Genomic DNA, 19,196 nt, shown 5'->3' with positions numbered 1-19,196 from the left:
AAGATCAGATATTGCAAAAACTCAGCAATTTTTCCACTGAAGTCAATATTCATTACAGTAAAGGCTGTCTTCAGGCCTTAGAGTTTGGTTAAAAAACATAGCTTTCTTTTACTAAATTAGGGCAGATTTATCTTATTTGTCTCTCTATTATAGGAGACATGAAAATCAAATTTGCAAAAAAGCCATTTAGTAGTAAATATATCACATGTTTAGTTGAATGAGAAGTTGGAAAAACAGTGTAGAAAAGATCACCCCATCACAATCCTGGGCTTATGTTTTYAATTAACTCTAGATAAATATGTACAGTAGATACACTCCCCTAAAACTATTGAGTATATTCTCCTTTTGCCACACTTCAACCAACCTTATTTACCAGCCCTTTGCTTACTCAAGAGACTGAAGGTCAGCTTCCTGTTAATAGCTTTAGGTCTTTTTTGCTTTAATTCCTTGTTAGCTAAAATTAGTTCTTCTGATACGCACATTTTCACTACAGCCTTTAGATGCCAACTAAGTATGGAATTTTTGTAAATGTTGATTTGTAATGAACTGTAGGAATCCACAGCTTTGATAGTATAAATAGGATAGAGTTCAAGAATATATATTCACATATTTTTCTGAGAGCCATTAAAAACAGTTGTACAGTGAAACAGTATGTGTATTTTGTGATAAAAAAAATGAGGAACAATGTATGTTCTCTAACTGTAGTAAGGAAAATTTTGAAAGTATTTCCTTGTCATGCCTTCATGGAAGATGTTCTAACTATTTTCATACAGCTGATGATAAGACATATTACTGAATTAGCTATTACTAGAGGTTATTTTTCCTCATGAATTACACTAGATGAGATTAGATTGAAAACATGAAAAGACGTGCATTAAAAAATTTATAAAAAGACACAGGTTGTCCTTAGGAAGAAACTTCACAGATGGGTATAAAGAAAATTTTGGTTGCTTCTACAGAATTTGTGTTTATCATGACATCATGATTAATGAAGAGTGAAATCCCACAAATTTAGTGGGGGAAAAATAAAGGCAATAAATCAAGAATGGTAGCATTAAACCATTCATAAAGTTGACTTTTGTTACATAGTAATTTGAACAAATGTGTGTTACTTAATATTGCGATATCTATGACAATATGTCATAGGGTGTAAAGGAATTGCCTACTTGGCATACATTTTGGAAGTACATCCCTGTTTTCAGGAAGCAGAAGTAATAGGACACAGTGGTGTGTCAGGAATTATTTTAGTGAATTACTAGCTGACTTCTTGAAATGCAGAACTGATTTGAGTGTGGTCCTATGGTGATGAGGATAAATAGGTATTGGTATACCAGAGAGAAACTACTCTAAGTAGCAGAGAAACTACAGCCTAAGTGTAGGAAACCCCAAAACAAAACAAAAGAGTGGGAATTATTGCTCTAAATAGATAGGTCAAGACTGGATGGCAAATCTGAGGGACACAAAAGTGAAATGACCTGCTCAAGGCTAAAATGCCTGTGACTCTGGGTCGCCACCTTCTGAGGGCTGACTGGCATGATTTAAACAAAGTTCTCTTATTRGAAATACAGTAGGGCATGAATAAAGAAATGGACAAAATATCAGTTTCTGTCTTAGTTATTTTTTCCCCTTACTTAATTTTCTATGGCTCTCAAACCCAGACTGTAACAAGTTGCAGTAGTAAGGAGAGAGTTATACTGAAGCTGCTTAAAATACGGAAGTGAAGCAATAGAATTCAGAAAGCTAGATTTTGAATTTTAGAGAGGTTTCTTTAAAGGGGTTGCTTAGCTATCAATATGGCAGAGAGAGGCAGAGAACACGGTAGTGCAGAGAGCATTTGCTGGCAAAATGCATCACCTCCTCCTCTGTCTCCAGGAAAGCTGACTTCCTTGCTGGGTAGCATGGCAGGAGGGGTTTGAAAAAGGAGGTGGCGGAGGGAGGGAAGCTCAGTACGCTGGCAATTATGTTAATAACATAGACATAATCTTGTGGGGTCGCAGATGCTGCTGTTTTTTTCTAGCTGAAACAGCAGCTATGGAGGGCTTGTCAAACTTCTATGTAGTGTGCTGAAGGAAAGAAAAAAAAATAGAGAAAAACATTGCACTACCACTGTGCCTTGAGCCTAGGTCCCTGCATTGTGTGTTTACTTAAGAGGCTGGAGTTGCTTCTGTGTTTTCAGTTCCTTCATGAAACACTGTTTACAAATGTGCGTGGGGTGTGAAGTGTATGTATTTACTGCTGAGGAATAAATCTGTGGGTCAGAAATGAAACACATCAGTTACGTTAGTACTAGTAGTGTTGAAGCCATGGCAGTCTCATGGAATAAACCAAAATAGGTTTTCGTGCTTGAAAGCTTATAAGTTTTCTCACTGTATCAATTAGTTAAATAAGCGGTATGACATTTCCCTACAAACATTGTCTGCTGCCAGAGCAGTTTAATGGTCTCAAGGCTAGTTCACTTTGGTGAATTTAAAAAAAAAATTGATCACTTGCAGCTGTCAAAGCACAATTGCTTACTGAGTTTTTAAATATTCGATACTTGTTTCATTGGTAACRTTTCTAACAATATAATCATCCTTTGATAGACCACAGAAAGATTTTTGAATAAGGGACAGTTATAAATAAGGAACTGAAATCCAAATAAGAAAAATGGGAATATGGAGCCAACATCAGCCACAAATTTGCTGTTGTGTGCATTAACTGTGTGAATGTGTTTGAGGAGAGAGACAGAGAGAGAGAGATGGATGGACAGAGTCTGTTTGGTCTGGATAGTTCAGTCTCCCCAGTGCTGCTAAATGCTATGGTGAAAGACTTTTTTTTTCTTTTTTGAGTGCATAGGACTTTTGAGAATATTTAATTTTATTTTTACCACCTAAATAAATAGAGTTACGTAATGTYCAGGTGGGGCACAGGAATTCAGTTGGTTTATTTTGTTTGACTTGCACAGTTAGCAGTTTTGTTCTCCTTGCAGCAAGGGTAACAGTTTTGTGCCACATTCATTTTTCATACACAGCGCTTTGCTTTCGGCATTGTGCTCATACATCTCATAAGCTTCTTAGTTAGCTACGTCAGCTGAGTACAGCAGCGCCTTTCTTCAGGAGCATCAACCCTTTTAACACCAGACTCCTTCCTGCTGGTGGGTCACCTGCTACTTGTGTAGCAATTGTCTCCAAGTAGCACATCTGTACTACTATAATCAATCTACTGTATTCTATGTGCCTACAGCTATACTGTGCATGTGTGCTGTATATACTGAGGCAAAATGAAAGTATATTCACTTCTAATATTTCCAGGTAAACTTCAAAAGGTTTGATGTATTGCTTCAGCTGTATAGCTACTGTATGTATGGCTACTCTCTGCCCCAAAATCAGTACARCCACAGTACAGATGACAGCTAGTTCTCCGTATTATCTATTTTCCCACTTTTATATCCACCTGTCATTTATTTATGGGCTTGCCGAAGTTCAAAGAAAACTTTGCGTTGATTTCGAAACAAGTAGAATTATACCCTTGAATATAAAACCTTATTGTCAGGGAGTGAATCATCTTGTGTACATCTGAAATGTTGTGTTTCTGTAAAAGTGATAAATCACCCAGAATGCCTAATCACCGGTTTCTCTAATTTCCCTCCTTAAGTGCGACTTACTTGTTTTTGTGCCATCTTTGCCAAACCAGTGAATCCCCCCACGCTGTCCCACTGTGACCCTCAAAACAATCAGTGAATGTTTTGCTGCCACAACCATCACATTGTCTGTTTCTCTGTGTGATGTTTAGGTGTTTTCAATCATACCACAGTATGGCTGGGCATGAAATCATGATGAAATTACAAGTAGTACAAAAGGTGACAGCCTGTCTCCTTAGCAACCTGGGCTACTGTGTGCACATAACCTATCTGTAAGCTACCATGCCAAAGTGAAAGACTCCATGCTTATGTGGCATTCACTGGCCAGTCTCAAGATTAACTACATCACCTGAAGCTTTGGGATAAACATGGTGTTTGCACTTCCAGCAAAGCAAACTACATCTTTTTTGCTTGTACCAGTGTAGGAGGATTTTGCTGTGTATAAAATAGGTACAAATTTGATGATGTCTTTGCACAAGGTAGAGAAAGGAAGTGGCGTGTTCTCTGGTTTCAGATCATTTCTCCTGGGATCTCGGCCTTCCTGACCCACTGGGCCAAACAGGAAGGCAGTGCCTYGGAAACTGAGATGCACTCTCAGCTCCAGAACTCCGAGAGACAAGGACGGATGTTTCCAAACACATAAGTATCCCCTGAGTCCTCTAGAGACAGGAAAATAGTAAAAGATAAGTCAATGGAGTTTTCCCTTTTTTGTTCCGGTTTTAGAGATTTTTGCTCTGCAGAGAGTTGCATTGATTTTCAAGGCAGAACTCAGACATTCCTCAGGACTTAGCTTAAACTGTGACTGAGAGAACTGTTTTTGCTTCTTTAGATTTCGAGGTAGAGTGCTGTCTGCTAGCCAACATATAAAGCAAATTGCCAATGTGCATCTTTCATCAAGAAAAAATCTATAACATCAGTTTCTTGCTTTAAAAATTAAAACTACTACATTTGTATTTCTCTAAGTAGCTAAATGGAACATAAAATGATAAGAGTCTAATAAGTTCCACAGAAAGCTGAAAATTCTTTTCAAGCCAAAGTGATCATTAAATTCACATATGTACTGCATACTYGTTGTCAGAATAGCCATTCATTTGTACATTTTCTGTGAGGCTGATCTCATTGTAGGCAAGTGGACTCTCTGAAACACATTTGGTTGCATGTTTCACTGGCYGAATTTTGGAAACAGAAGTAATGCAGAGTAAGGGCTGTATTTTTCTGAAAGAGCCACTTCAGACGCTCATGTTAGAATGACAGAGAATCTCATAGTGTTTAATGCCCCTTGGTTAGAGTGCCTATATTTTTTGATAGTGTAMTTTTACTAGCATGTACCATTTTTACTGGAGGTGTAACTGTTAGCTGTGAAGTGGGGGACATCTAACGATATTTTATACATTCCTTCCTCTTTGTTCTGTAGGTAATACACTATCTGTAAAGCTGAGAAAAGCTCAAAAACTCTTTTTTRTTGTTTTTTTAAGCAACAGTGCCAGTATCCCTTCTCTTCACCATCCATCACAAATGCAAGTCTCTGTGACGCTTATATTATTTTGGCATGGCTTGCAAATAAGCTCTCTAAGAATACGGAGACGTTTAGCAAGTTCTGCCGTTGTATCATGGGCCCACAGTTAGAAGCAGTTGTGATGTGCTTATAGAGGAAAAACTGGTGGTGTCTTTGAATGCAAGAGACCATAGTTCTGTTCCTGGCACTGCCACAGATGTCCAATGTGACCTTGAGCAGGTGCTTATTTTCCATCCCTTGAAAATGAAAATATATTTCTCTGCCTCATAAAGTTTGAGGACAAATAACAAAGTATTTTTGAAGGACTCAGCACAATGAGGAGAACCAATCGAGTTTTGAGATAGTCACCTTTAGGAGATGGGCTCTAGTGGTTTTTCAAACAAGCAGATAAATATCTTTGATACATTAAAAAAAGGGAAGGAGAATAATAACAGTGCTTTTAATTAGTCACATATGAATAAGCTCCTTGCAACTTCTTCTGAGTCAAGGCCTTGGAAGCTGACTAGCATATTTTCATTTTATTTATTTATTTATTTATTGAGAAATGTCCTTGAGAATACAGGTGATTTGGGGAACTGTATAAATAAACAAACATAATCGAGAAATACAAGCTTCCTTTTCCATCTCTGAGCAAAACTACAATTAAGAATTATGAAGGGAACGTCAGTCTAAAACAAGTGTGGCCTCTTCAAAATAAAATATTTTAAGTATATCTGATGGATCTGCACCCTGACTTTCTTATAAGTTATCACAGCAAATTTCAGTTCTGGTCCTTCTCTTTGAGGCATGGTATAAGGAAATGAAATTATTGTGTAGACCTCTGAGTCTAGACAAGGGTGTCTGTTTGAGTTGTATAGAATCTGACTGCTGCATTGTAGAAACTGGTCTTTGCAAGAGACAGAGGGATCTCTGGGATGAGATCAAGAGTATAATAAACTCAGGAACTAAGAAATATCTCGGAGCTTTCATTCAAGACATTCTATTGAGGAGAAATGAGATGGGGAAATGATCCTTCTGTCAGCGATGAAAAACACTCTGCCTGTTCAAACTGACAACCCGCCCCGAAACATCTTGTGCAGTGCTTGCTTTTATTTTTCCTCATTCTCTTTATTTGATGGTTGAGTGTAGGGGAATGTATATGTTTGTTTTTCTCAGATGGTTTGCAACCATGATGCTGACCACCACCTTATATCTTACAGCTCGTCGATGTTCCTCAGATAATAATTGAGAAACACTGGTCCGATACTCTATGAGAAGATTCTTTGACATTACAGCAATAAAGGGGGAAATACCATTGTCAGTAGGGTATGAGGAGAAATCTCTTTGGCATGCTAACATGGAAAAATTGAGGAGGAAGAGCTATCTCAATGTTTGTTTTCAATACTGATAGAAAATTCAAGAAAGGTCTTAATTTTTCTGAACGGATTTGCTCTAGGAAAATAACATTAGTACATAGCAAAGGAATTAACTAACAATCAACTGTTACTGCAAAAAAAATTAACTTAGATTGCTCTGTTATCCAGCTGTTAAACCAGCATGTTTAATACCCTTCATTTCTGATAAAATAAATAATGAGTGCTGTGCAATGGGGCCATGACTTCCAGACTAAGAAATGGACAGGTCCTGTGGGCCCGCTGGACAGAACCTCAGCCAGGAGCAGGAACACCTCTGTGAGATGCAGCCCATGGACAAAGTAGTAGAGAGGGTAACCTGGAATCAGCAGCAGGAAAGGTTATCTTATAGCAGGCTGTGAGTGGCTCTCTTTACTCCCAGCAGCTCTGCCAGCTCTGCCTGTGGTGCTGACTTGCGTGTTGGCATCTCTGCAAGGCGCTGTCCCAAACTGAAGCCCTAAGATAGAACTCAACCCAAATAAAAAAATCTCCCCTCTAGGAACATAGATCTAGATACCCTGGGACATGCTATCAGAAATTCTACTTGCCTTAAGTACAAATTAGTAACAATATTTAAAACAGTGAGAAAAATCATGGAAATAGATACTAGCAAAGTGCAGTGATCTGACAAATTTTCAGAGTAGTTGTTACAATTGATGAGATTTGAGAAGACGAGCTTGAGCCAGGATTCCAAAGCATGACAGAATAAAAGGCAGCGAAACTAAGATTTTGCTTTATTCCTTTGCGAAGACAAGGGCTAAATTTAAACTTGATTTTGAACTTCACGTTCAGATGCAGAATTATTTCCAGCTTCTAACAGTGATTTTAATTGGCAGTGTGCATCAAGTCTGTGATGCAGAAGTCTTCGGATGTCCAAGGAAATACTCYCTTTAACTTCAGTTTTCTTTAGACAAGGCACATGGTGTGTTGATTAAGATTTTTTTTAACTACTCAAATCTAGCAGAAACAACCTAAAAAAAAAAAAGAGTAGAAATGAGTGATGGAATACACTTATATAAAAACAGCCATGCAAATTGGTCTATCCTTATGAATAGTCATAGAAGTAAATAAGAATGACATCAATAAGATTCTTTGCTATTGTAGTAGGTTTTTCTAGGAATTGCTTTCAGAAACAGAATTTGGTAGAGTGGTGTTCTTACAGACATTTGAAACCTCCCATAGAGCTTAATATTAAAAAAAAAGGGGGAGGAGGTTAAAGAAAACAAGCATAAGAGAAGTTCTAGTTTATTGTTACGTTGTGTGGGATTTTTCCCAACTGAGAAATACAGGCAATGATACGAATTTGAAAGCTGCTTAGGCTTTTAGCTGTGACTCACAAAAGTACTTTTGTGTCACACTAGGATGGCATGAGTTGTTCATTGAGTTAATGCATTGTTTTTTCCTGTTTTTTATGATAGGTCATTGCTTGTGAACAACAGTATGACTACTCTTATGATGCTCGATGTGACGTATGGTCCCTGGGAATAACAGCTATTGAACTGGGGGATGGAGACCCTCCTTTATTTGACATGCATCCTGTGAAAACCCTTTTTAAAATTCCAAGGTATGGCACTAGATGGCTCTCTTGACTCACTAGTTTGTTCAAAGGTAATCTAGGCAGAAGTAAAAGAAATATTTGGTAAACATTTTTGCTTCAAATCCTGAGAATCTCTTTGGAAAATACATTAAAAAGGTGTAATGTTAAAAGGACTTTGTTCAGCCTGGCTTCTGCAATAATTCATGCTTAGGACCACTTGAAATGATAAATAATTAAATATTTATTTTATTCTTATCTTAGAATATAAAGCCATATACTTTCCAGGTACTTTCCTTCAAAAGTGCACATCTTAGCTACTATTGGTACAAAAGTTTGTTTCAAAAGAGGAAGAAGCCAACATTTGAAACTGTAGAATAATGTTTTTATAAGTTATCCTCCTAGAGTCTTAGGCTTGTTTTACTGTGAAATAAAAACACACAGTTTTGATAGTGCTGTGAAGCAGTCTGTCAGTTTCAGCGTTCTGTATTCATTATTTATTTTTTCACTTACCAAGGATGTTAAGATGTGAAAATTTAGATCTTTATACATAGAAACAAAAAGGAATTGAAATTCCCTCCATGTATATTCATGTAGATTAACTGTGTTATTTCATGCAGTCTATTTTTGGTTTCATTTTGTTTTCATTTCATTTTCATTACTTATTCTCCTGAACAAGTTAAGATTAGATTGACAGGGTAAAATAGGGTTTAACARCAGAACAACTGCAATAATAAGAGAAATATATCAAAAATGTGTCCAGCATTGATTACAGACTAGCATATACTTGTCTCTTCCACATTTTGCTGGTMCAGAAAGAATCGCCACTGGCAGATAACAGTTTAAAAGCTTCAACAATGCAAGTGTTTGACCTTTTGTTATCTGCACAGTTATCACAGGCTTTTAAAATTTCTTCTGATTGCAATTTGCATTTCTGATTAGGTCTATTTATATGCAGATGTGGTTGTGTTAGGTTCTGCATCATATAGTTATCTCCTTCTACCCAGCCTAGACATGAACTGCCACCACTATTTCCAAAATTATTCAGACTGAAGCAGCAGTTCCTCTCGTTGCCTTTGCACAAGTGTAAAATAGGTCATGGCAATTAAGGTAGCAAGGGAGGTTTCAAATTTCTAAACCAATATCTATAAATTTTATCAGAGCTCAAAACAGTTTGAAAGGACAGCAGTCATGTCAATGGTATAAAGTAACAGCAAGCAATACAAAGGTATATAGATTAGGAAATATGGAGGCTTTGAATTGTGTATAGTTTGTCTCCTTCTCTACTGACTATTGCATCTCTGTATCACGCAGTATCAAGGTGAAGTATCCATTTTGATTAAATAAATAATGGGTGAGTTTACTAGATAGAATATAAAATGATAGGAGTCTTTTAATAATTTTTAAGTCAAATGATTTACCTCTGCTTTGCATTTTATGAGCTATAACTCTGCTACTGATAACTGTGTCTTCATAAATGGGCTATGATGAGTGCTGGATGCCTTAAAGACCTGGGCAGTGGGAGACAGATCTCTCCCAGTAGTGGTCTGAAGTCAATCCAGAGGGATGACAAATATGACCAAAAGGTTCATTCCTCTCTTGCAGTTGTTAGACAGTTTAGAAGTAATCTTAGTCCAGTTCCTGATGTCTGTGCTGCAATTCATGCCTTTTTAACAGTGTTTTCAACAACAGCCTTGAGGCACTTCCTAGAGTGAAAGTGATTCTTCCAGGCTGTGGTTGAAATGCTCAAGCAGCAACATATAGAAGAGAAGCATTGCAGCTGACCAGTCACCACTGTTGAATCCAAAATCTTCTGAGTTTAAGGATCTGGCATCTTTATACTTTGTTTTCATGATAATATGTATGTCAGGCTGTAACACTCAAATATTAACCCAGAAGTGGTTTTAAGTAGTTGGTCTCCCTCAGTGTATTTCTTATCTCTGAATTTATCCTGTCTTCCACTGAGCTCATACAAATTCTTATTTTGTATAACATCTTGTAGCAAAGAAGTTTGTATTTAGCTAGATTTTATTGGTAGAACTCCCTCCTTTTACTTTTGTGTGTCACTCACTAGCTTTATTTGATACCCCTTAGCTGCCCTATGAGAAGAGTAAGTGGACGGTCAATCCCTATTTCCCCTTTCCACATGAATTAATGTTGTTGCAAGATCCAGTTAAAAAAAAAGAAAAAACAAAAAGGACCCCTGCGGTCTTTTCTTTTGGCCAAGCCACAGATTCTTGATTCTCAGTTTCTTGTCCAAAACTTTATCTGCATCATGTATTTAATCCAAAGTTCATCCCTTGTTTTTGGCCTTGTGCTTGTACCTACTCTCTAGCTTCTGACGGAGACATACGACATTTAATTTCTTGATAACAGCTCTTCTTTCAGCTGTCGTTTCTTGTGGTTTGAGATGAAACTGGCAAATCAGGTTTCAGTTATTGGTAAATATACTAATGTACTAAATGTTCTGATACAAAGTGACACCAAACTGTGTTGCACCGTTATAGTGAGACTGTGGTACCCTATAGTCAAGCTTTGTTTTATCTGGAAATGAAAAAAAACACTGAGAAGAATGAACAATAAATATCATGGATTGTTGACATACTGCACATATCAAATTTCTGTGTGTTCTCCCTGGGTAATCTTTGTTGACTGAACTGATGTGACTTTAATTTGGAGAAGAAAGGGTGAAGTTGCCATTCACAGTGAATAACACTTGGACATCACTCAGGCACAGAGTTACCTGAAATTGTGTCCTTTTTCCCTTACATGCTTGAATACAGTTGATCCATATCTTTCTATTTACACTGCTGTCTGTGTGCTAGACTGGTCTGTTCTGTGTGCTGCCTATTTCTTTACATTAGCAGAGAACCTGTGGTAGTTTTCAAGTTTTATTGTCAAGGAGTTCTCATGAATGCACTTAAAAATGTTCATAATAGTGAAATTGTCTAAGCTAGATACATAAATCTGTGCATGTGTTTCCACAGAATTCTTCCATTTGCAGATAGGGAAATAAAGTAGTTAAGTTTCTGTGTCAGTTCAGTTGTGGGTTTTTTTCTTTTTTTTTTTTCTGGAGACAGCCAATAATTGTGCTATTAGCCTTTGCATTGAGTTTCAGACAGTTGTTAGCAGCAAACTGGAATGAGATCGTATATTTGTTTGCTCCTAATGTTGTAGGATAGTTCTGTCTCCCTCTTTTGGGCAGAGAGACTGTTCTTTTGGCTCTGTTGCTGTAAGAAGTGATGCAAAGCCTACACAGGATAACAGATTAGGCCATAAAAGAGCAGCAAAAATGATAATGGAGTTGAAGGAACTGACTTCTGGAGGGAGAAAAAAATGGGCTAAATATGTGTAGCTTAGCTATGCAGTGATTGTGGTAAAAATTATAGTAATACTAATATTTGAATAATGTAATACCAAAGAGGAGGGTAATATAATGTGGTGCTTATAGCTGGGATTATTGGAAGAAAATGTAAGAAAGGGAATAGCATGGGTGGAAAACCAATTTCTTGAAATTTTTAAAACCAGTCTGGACAAAACAACAGCAAACAGATTTCTCTTGCACTGACAATAAAATGGTATGCATATTAGGATGGGTCCTTCCTGTCTGATGTTTTGACAAAATAATTCAAGTTAATGAGGTATGGATATAGGCCTTAGTTTTAAATGAGTTGCATTGAGATCAGTGAGTCTTCACTATGGCTTTATAGGATTTGAATCGACCACTGAATGAATGATTCTTATACTCTCAGCCACAGCTTATATACCCCCACAATCTTTGGAGATACGTTCTGCATAGAACTCAACTYATGTTAGCAGGTGATACAGAATTAGGTTCTTACTGCTTTTGTGTGCTGATTTAAGCGTGAAAATGGGAAAAGATAACAGTAGCCAAACATCCTACACTTTTTGTACTCTCTAAGCAAGAAGCAAATAAGGTATTAAATTCAGTTGGTTCAAGTTACAAAGCCAAAGTATTCTTCTAGCAGGTAACAAATTGCAGTTCTTTATTCTTTCTGTACAGCAGATATAACCATGGAATAGAAGGTCAGTGGCACTGCTTTAGAAAATGAAATATTCAGGAAAGTTAAAATTTCGAYCCTTAGGAAACTTTTTTAGTGCACTTAAATCTTTATTCCAATACTTAAGGCTCCTGTTTAACTTATCACCTTAAACTAGCACAGATCTACATCTGAATTCTGTAACCTGAACCACACATGGACAAATCCCCAGTTTGAATGGATTAAAGATCTGCAAATGTATGTGGCTATGGATACATCATGAGACCCCAAAAATGTGTTGGTCAAGTGGCATTGCTGGGAGAGGATRCCCCTTATGCCCATCTAAATTCAAACCTACTTTGACATCATTTCTATTTGAAACGTTTTGCATCCTTCTCTGAGGAGGACATTATTGGAAAACAGCATATGTCACAATAAAAAGTTCCAGCTTCCAGTAAAACATTCTTTCCCCCCCATTCCAGTGATATATCTCTTTGAAAGAATCTTAAAATTCATGATTTTCCCAATAATACTACTCAGTGCAAGCTGGAATCTGCATAGAAATGACAGGAGCTCATAGTGACAGCCCTGTGAGCTGTCAAATGAGTTTTTGAGGCAGGTCTGTAAGACAGCAGTTTGTAATATGGAAAGTTCTGAACTGGAACTAAGATGTTTGATTTTTGCATTCTTGGTCATTGCTCTGAGGTTCCTAGCTCTGTATTTCATTACTGTTTTTCTTTGATAGTCCTCACATCTCTGTCCTTCAGCTTTGCTGTGGGGAGATTCAGATACTTCAGTCTCTGATCAGAGCCCTTTTTCCTGAAAGTGTTTCATTTGATTGAAGATGTCCTTAGCAGGACGTTGTAGATAACAAGGCCTCAGTCATTCTTCTCTCTCTCTCTCTCGCTCTCTCCCTGTTTCCTCAACCTAAGCAGCAACTGTCTTGTCTGATTGCTTTGCCTCTCTAAAAAAAGAACATGACTTGTGCTTTCTGTTTGCACAGTTCTTTTCCCCCTATCCTCTTCAGGGTAAAGATTTTATTGCAAGGATTCTAGTGAAAGGCCGGTAAATGCTTCTCTCAGAGGAACAGTATTACTTGAAAGACTGCAAACAGGTGTGTTATTCCCTGTCCTCCATTTTTAGTGTGTCTTAAGCTGTAACTACTAGCTGCCTACAGTACAAAATGGGTGATGTATGTTCACTGATGAACTAACATTTTTGATTCTTGGCCAGAATCAGACACAAATACGCTGTTTCTCATATCAAGATTTCAGTCTTGCTGCTACCAGCTGGCTCTGCGTGAACAGAACAATAAAAATGTTTCCTTTCATTGAGTCCAACAATATAAAATATCACTAAAGATTAAACTTACCTCAACAAGGTGTCCATATTTCAGAGGGCAGATGAGTACTCAGGATTTGCTGAGTGTCTCAAGCTGGGCATGAAAAATAGGTGACCCCACTGCACTGCACTCCTGTGAAAACCTGACTGGGAATTTCACAGTAGGAGATACTAGATGCTGAGCACTTTTGAAAATACTGTATTTTTTTTAAGGTGTCTAAGTATGAACTTCATATTTTTGATAATATGGTCTGAACTGTGGGTGGTGCTTAAGTACCTTCCAGTGGTTAACCTCTTCTCTTGCACTACAGAGAATGTAGTGCCTGCAGCAAATAGCTGATAGCCAAGATGGAGTGAAGAAAAAAATGGCAGCTAAATTTTAAGTCGGATGTTTCGTTAGACACTAGCCTTCTAAGCCCTAATTTTTATCTGTATTACATAGGTTTGGAAGAGGAAAAGATACATGTTCATGTACTAATGCAGATTTTAAAAGACCTCTTTCATTCATGAACATTTATATGAATGTGCAGTGTCATGGAAACAATTTTCATACTACATGCACGAGTGTTAGTCTTAAAACTTAAATGAGAAGAAAGCATTATGTTAGAGCAAATGTTAATGTTCTGTTTTTCAATGATGCTCACATTCTACCTCATCAAAATGAATTCTGGGACCTAACTTATACACCTCCAGAAAAGGGACCTCCAATGCCTACAGATAGAAATAAATCATACTGAGAAGACACTGAACGATGAAATGATTCTGTTAACATGTCATCTGTCTAGAGTATATTTTCAAATCTGCGACAGAAGGGTCTAAATTATGAAGGGAAGGTGGCCTAGCGAAGTTGGTAATTTGGGAGTTGGTACTTTTAACCTCTTCCATCTGCCGCCACAACTTAGGTGTGTCTGTTTTGGCTAAATACTACAAAGTGAAATGTTGTCAAATGCTGACTACCATTAGATCTAAGCTTTTTAAAATAAAACAGGCCCATAAATTCTTCAAACCACATTATCTCATGACAAGTGTTACATCATATCAGTACTATCGCTTAAGTTAGCAGTGATTTGTAATTTTGAAAAGAAAAGCGACGGCTGTGATGAGTAATGTGGCAAATGCGATAAATATTGTACTTTGTAGTCTGGAAAGTGTTGGTGTGTAAACCACTGCAACACAGAATCCAGACCAAGTTGTATACATCCTGTGTTTCAGGATCTTCGCTTTCTGTTTGTAGGGAGGTGGTAAATTAAGAGCAGTTTTCTAGGCTACACTGATAGCTGACACTAAAGGAACCTGAACCAAATTCCTTCTCATGGACATACCAATCAGGTTTTGCTCTTCTGAAGGCAGTAGAAAGCAACTGTTTTAAAACAGACTGTTGATAAGAAATGGATATTTAATTTTCTTACTCACAAAAATAAAAAAATAATTACACTTCATTAATTCATATTAACTAGCCAGGAGTGGGGTGGAGTTGAGCTAGTGAGTACCCCATTGGATTGTGTAGTGCTTCACCTGCATACTGCATTGGGACCTGAAGTTTTTGGGAGTGCCTGTTAGTTTGAGTTTAGTGATGCTGGACTGCTTCAGGAGCCGACCTGGCTCTAGCAGAACCAACTCTGGTATCTCCACTTCCTACCCCATCACTGCTTCAACTTCCAGGTAGCTCACAGACAGGCAATCTGAATACCTTTGCGCTCTCCATGCAAACATTCATTTCGTCATTAATATTGGTARTGCTCTCTGAGGAGCTTCTGTAAGACTGTCCAGTTATTGTCACTTCTAAGGTATGGTAATGTGAAGAGACAGAATAGGCCTGTTTTCTTTTAATAGATAGTGTGACTGTGGGTCTGTCATTTGAGTTAGAGGTGCCAAAGTATTTGTGCCTTTCCTTTGCCTTGTTGCATATGATGTGAAGCACCTGGTGTACTACAAGTAGTTTCTTACATTTGAACAAGTGAAAACAGTTTACAGGACATTACTCTTTGGGGTTAACATTGTATTAACATTTTCTAACATAGCCTTTTATATTGTAGGTGGCTCTACCAACCTTTTTTGTAATTTTGCCATCTGCATTAATACTGATGTATCACGTAGTCTACACTTTGACTCCTGCTACATGGAACAGTAAAGAAATACTACAACTATGAGTTTTAGGACAATAAAGCTTAGAGATGATTGCTTTTGCGAAACAAACGCCAAAAGAATTAATAGAATTTGTAGTTATTTAAAATGAATTGTTTGAAATAATTAAAGAAACATGCTTAATATAGTCTTATGATGAATAATTTGGCGGCAGGTATACAAGCTTCACAGCACATTGTTCATATCCTAATAGGTATGTAAAATGCAGTTAAAGCAGTGTTACTAAATTACTTCAAAGGACCAGATTCTGCCCATGGGTATAGGCAGCATCATAATTTCAATAAAAGCTGTGTATACGTGTCCGAGGAATAGTTTTTCCTTTACACATTATTTTGTTGTTTGATACATTGGATTTTCATTTGCTTGTGGTTGTATTTTTACAGAAAATCCCAAATTTCAAGAATGTAAGGTCATATGTCACAYCTAAGAGTATTGTAGAAATATCTAATGAGTAGAAATACAATGTCTTCATGGTCTTTCTTGGTTGGTATATGAATAGCAAAGGAATTCAAGAGTAGAGGGTCTTGCTGTAGGTATAAAAGAATACAGATCGGAGACTGAGGATTGGGGAAACCCCTACAAGTTCTTCAGTGGGTTACAGACTCCTTATATAACCTTGGACAAGTCAAACATGACTCGATTTTCAAAATTATTTAGGTGCTGCTAGGTAGATAGCGGAATTTTCCAAGAACACTTACATGTTTCACTTCCTTTGAAACTCTTTATCACTGTTCTGTGTTTGATTGTTCAGAAAAGTTCAGGACCACTGATTTCAGAGAAGGTGAGCCACTGAGGTATTTTTGAAAMTCTCAGTAAATGTTTGTGTTCAGCTATGTCTTCTTTACTGCACATTTTATGGTTCTTGGCAGAACTTTTCTAAAGCTTTAAAACCCTTCCTTGGTACTTTCTTGGTGGACAGAAGATCTGATGTGAGGTTAAAATTTGTTTATCTCTGTAGGCAACCCCAGTGACCTTCTATGTTCCATCACATGGAGATAAGGAATGTGAAAATATTGCTGGCAAGGGGTTCCTGGCTCTGTGGAGTGGGTGGTGTGCTGCTATGTGTTTTCCATGGTGATGCAATTCTAAATTCCCATTTTATTATTCAGTAAGACAAGGAGTGAGGTGGGTGAATGTCCTGGCCTTTTGTGTAATCTGGCAAAGCCTGTATTCCATGGAAAAAGAGTTCTGTGCTATGAGGACAAGGTATTTTGATGTTATTATTATCACATTGTATCACAGTTCGCAGCATTCTGAAAACATGCCATATCAGGGACTCTGCCCTTATAAAGATGTATAGAAAATTATTCCTTACCAAGACATATCAAACAGCTATATGAAATGGTAAGAGTCAAATACATTCTAGGGTTTAAATATCAAAATTAAATAGATTTACACCGGGGTTGAACTGAGTAGTGAGTTGCTGGTAGTAGTAATCTTCATTACACCATCTGTGTCTTAAAAACAAAAAGAGCTGTTTGTGTCTAAGCCCATATCAAACATATTTATGGGTAATTGCTCTTTTAAGTCTGGCAGTGGATCTAAAAATGGAAGTGTATGCAGTTAGCAGCCATATCGTAGCAAAATGGTGTCTGTTTCCCGTGCCTTATGCCATTATACCTTATGTCATTTTAATATATTTGAAAAAGTGGTAAAATAGTATAAACACTTTTTGTGTAGTACATGAGGCAGTAGAGAATCAGCCCTAAAATTAATTCTTACAGTTTCCCCCCTCTTTCCTTACTTCAGTTATCACATCAACTGTTACACAGTATGTAAGTTTCCTTGTGGATTTTGTCTCTCTATTTGTTTTCATAAATTACATATGAATAGATTTTGATTTTACAGATGCATTCTTTGTTCAGATGTATTCACAGCCTGATTTTGGCAAGTAATTCATGCTCCAGGTCTTGTTCCTGAGTAGTCTGTTGTAAGCATTTAGTATTTCAGCTATTAGGGTAGGCTTTGCCTGCACAGTATTTTGCTGCTTCTTGATTGGTTAAGATGCTCTCCTCCAAATGGGTTTCTAGCAAATACAGGCAATTACAAAAATAAGAGTATTGTTTTATATATGTATTCTGCAATGTTTATTTAAAACAGGCTGTTTTAGCAAATATTCCTGACAGATTTGTTGCTAGAACATTAATGGGGATTACTTACGGAAGAGAGAAATTGTATGCAGCTTAAATGAATTCACTGAGAAACTCAAATGAATAATCATGAAAATAAACATGCCCAGCTATCAGCCATTTTCTGGACAAACGGAAAAAAAAATCATCTCTGATATTCTGTTTTGTTCTCTGTGCTGCACTTTAACCTTCTCAGAACTCTAGGTAGAAGCTGAGATGCCTGACATGTTTTTAGTGACTCCATTTGCAGTTCATTTCATGCATTAAATGCACATAGACTATTTTAGTCAACCGGTTTCTAGAGTAAATTATTACTTTTCAAAATCCATTGCATAAGTAACAGCAGAGTGCTAAGATACAGTAAGTGCTATTTTGTTTTGCTCTAGTGGAAAATTTCATGCTGACAAGGTCAAGCCCTGCAGTCAGAGAGCAGTCAAGTGATGGAAGGCACATCCAGCACAAGGAGAAGTGGTAGATGGACATCTGCTAACCGTCGTCTCCATCAAGACAAATGAGGATTTGAGACGTGGCTTATCTAAATTTAAGGCATTGAGCTGAGCTGCAAAATCTTGCTTTTATAAACTAGAAGTTATATTACTTTAGTATGTTTTCAGAACTGCCCACCTTTTCAGGGCAATTCATATGGAACTACAGTAGTTAACAGCATTGTCGGTAGTTGTCCTCAAGCAGTAAAATACTCTGAGGGCAACAGAATAGTCATTACCTACAGTAATTACTGATTTTAAGGAGATTCTTACTGTGGTGCATGGTAAACCAGAGGTTGTAATGGAGAAGATGTAGTATGGCTGAATTTTTTTTGTGCAGGGAAATACTTGTGCTCTGCATTTAAAATGAGTTTGAAGACAGGGTGGGAAAATCAGTCAGTTATAAGTAGTTAACAGCCAATTTTCCACCATTCAGCTGAGAGAACAGCTTCCTTCCAGGTAGAAAATTCACATGTAATACTGCTTTGCAGTAAGATATTTGCTGTTCAGATATTTTTATATGATTGATTAATGTACTTTGTTATGGAAATAGATTCCTAGGATAAAAATAATTGAGATAATCTAGGAGTCAAATTGCTCAGTAAAGAACTAGGTAGCTACATTTTCAATGTATAAATCTACAYCATTACCCGAGGTTGCTGAGAGGCTGCTGATGCCTTATTAGATAAGGTTTAGACAGATTACTTGCGGCACTAAACAATTTACTGAGAACAGAAAATGGGCTTCCAGTATAGTCTAGAAATGAAACATCACAATTATTTGAGGTACTCTGTAACCTTGGAAACAATTGGGAGCAGTGACATCAGCAACAATTATGTGCAATTTTTATCTTTAGTTTATCACCAAGGTAACCAGAGCAGGTTTCCCTGCTTGAAATTTTAAGAATGTCTTGGTTCAGTATAAAGTGAGCATGCATGAAGCAGGCATTTAGAGTCTACTAAAATTGCACTCTGTTTCCCTTTTAAAATGCTCCATCAGGATTTAAATTGTGTAAATTCATCCCTTTTTTCTCCT

At 37.2% G+C, this 19,196-nt stretch overlaps 1 protein-coding gene across 1 annotated transcript in view; it reads left to right on the top strand.

The window, feature by feature from the left end:
• MYO3B (myosin IIIB) overlaps window positions 1-19,196 on the top strand; it is a 199,090-nt gene that overhangs the window by 15,867 nt on the left and 164,027 nt on the right. Inside the window, 1 exon segment of the mRNA XM_026061451.1 lies at window positions 7,945-8,090. Coding sequence (XP_025917236.1) covers window positions 7,945-8,090 — 146 coding nt within the window.

The sequence above is a fragment of the Apteryx rowi genome, unplaced genomic scaffold, assembly GCF_003343035.1.
Source record: "Apteryx rowi isolate R43461 unplaced genomic scaffold, aptRow1 scaffold_180, whole genome shotgun sequence".
NCBI lineage: Eukaryota > Metazoa > Chordata > Aves > Apterygiformes > Apterygidae > Apteryx > Apteryx rowi.
The sequence above is the reverse complement of the archived record's forward strand: the minus strand, read 5'-3'. Positions and strand labels throughout refer to the sequence as shown.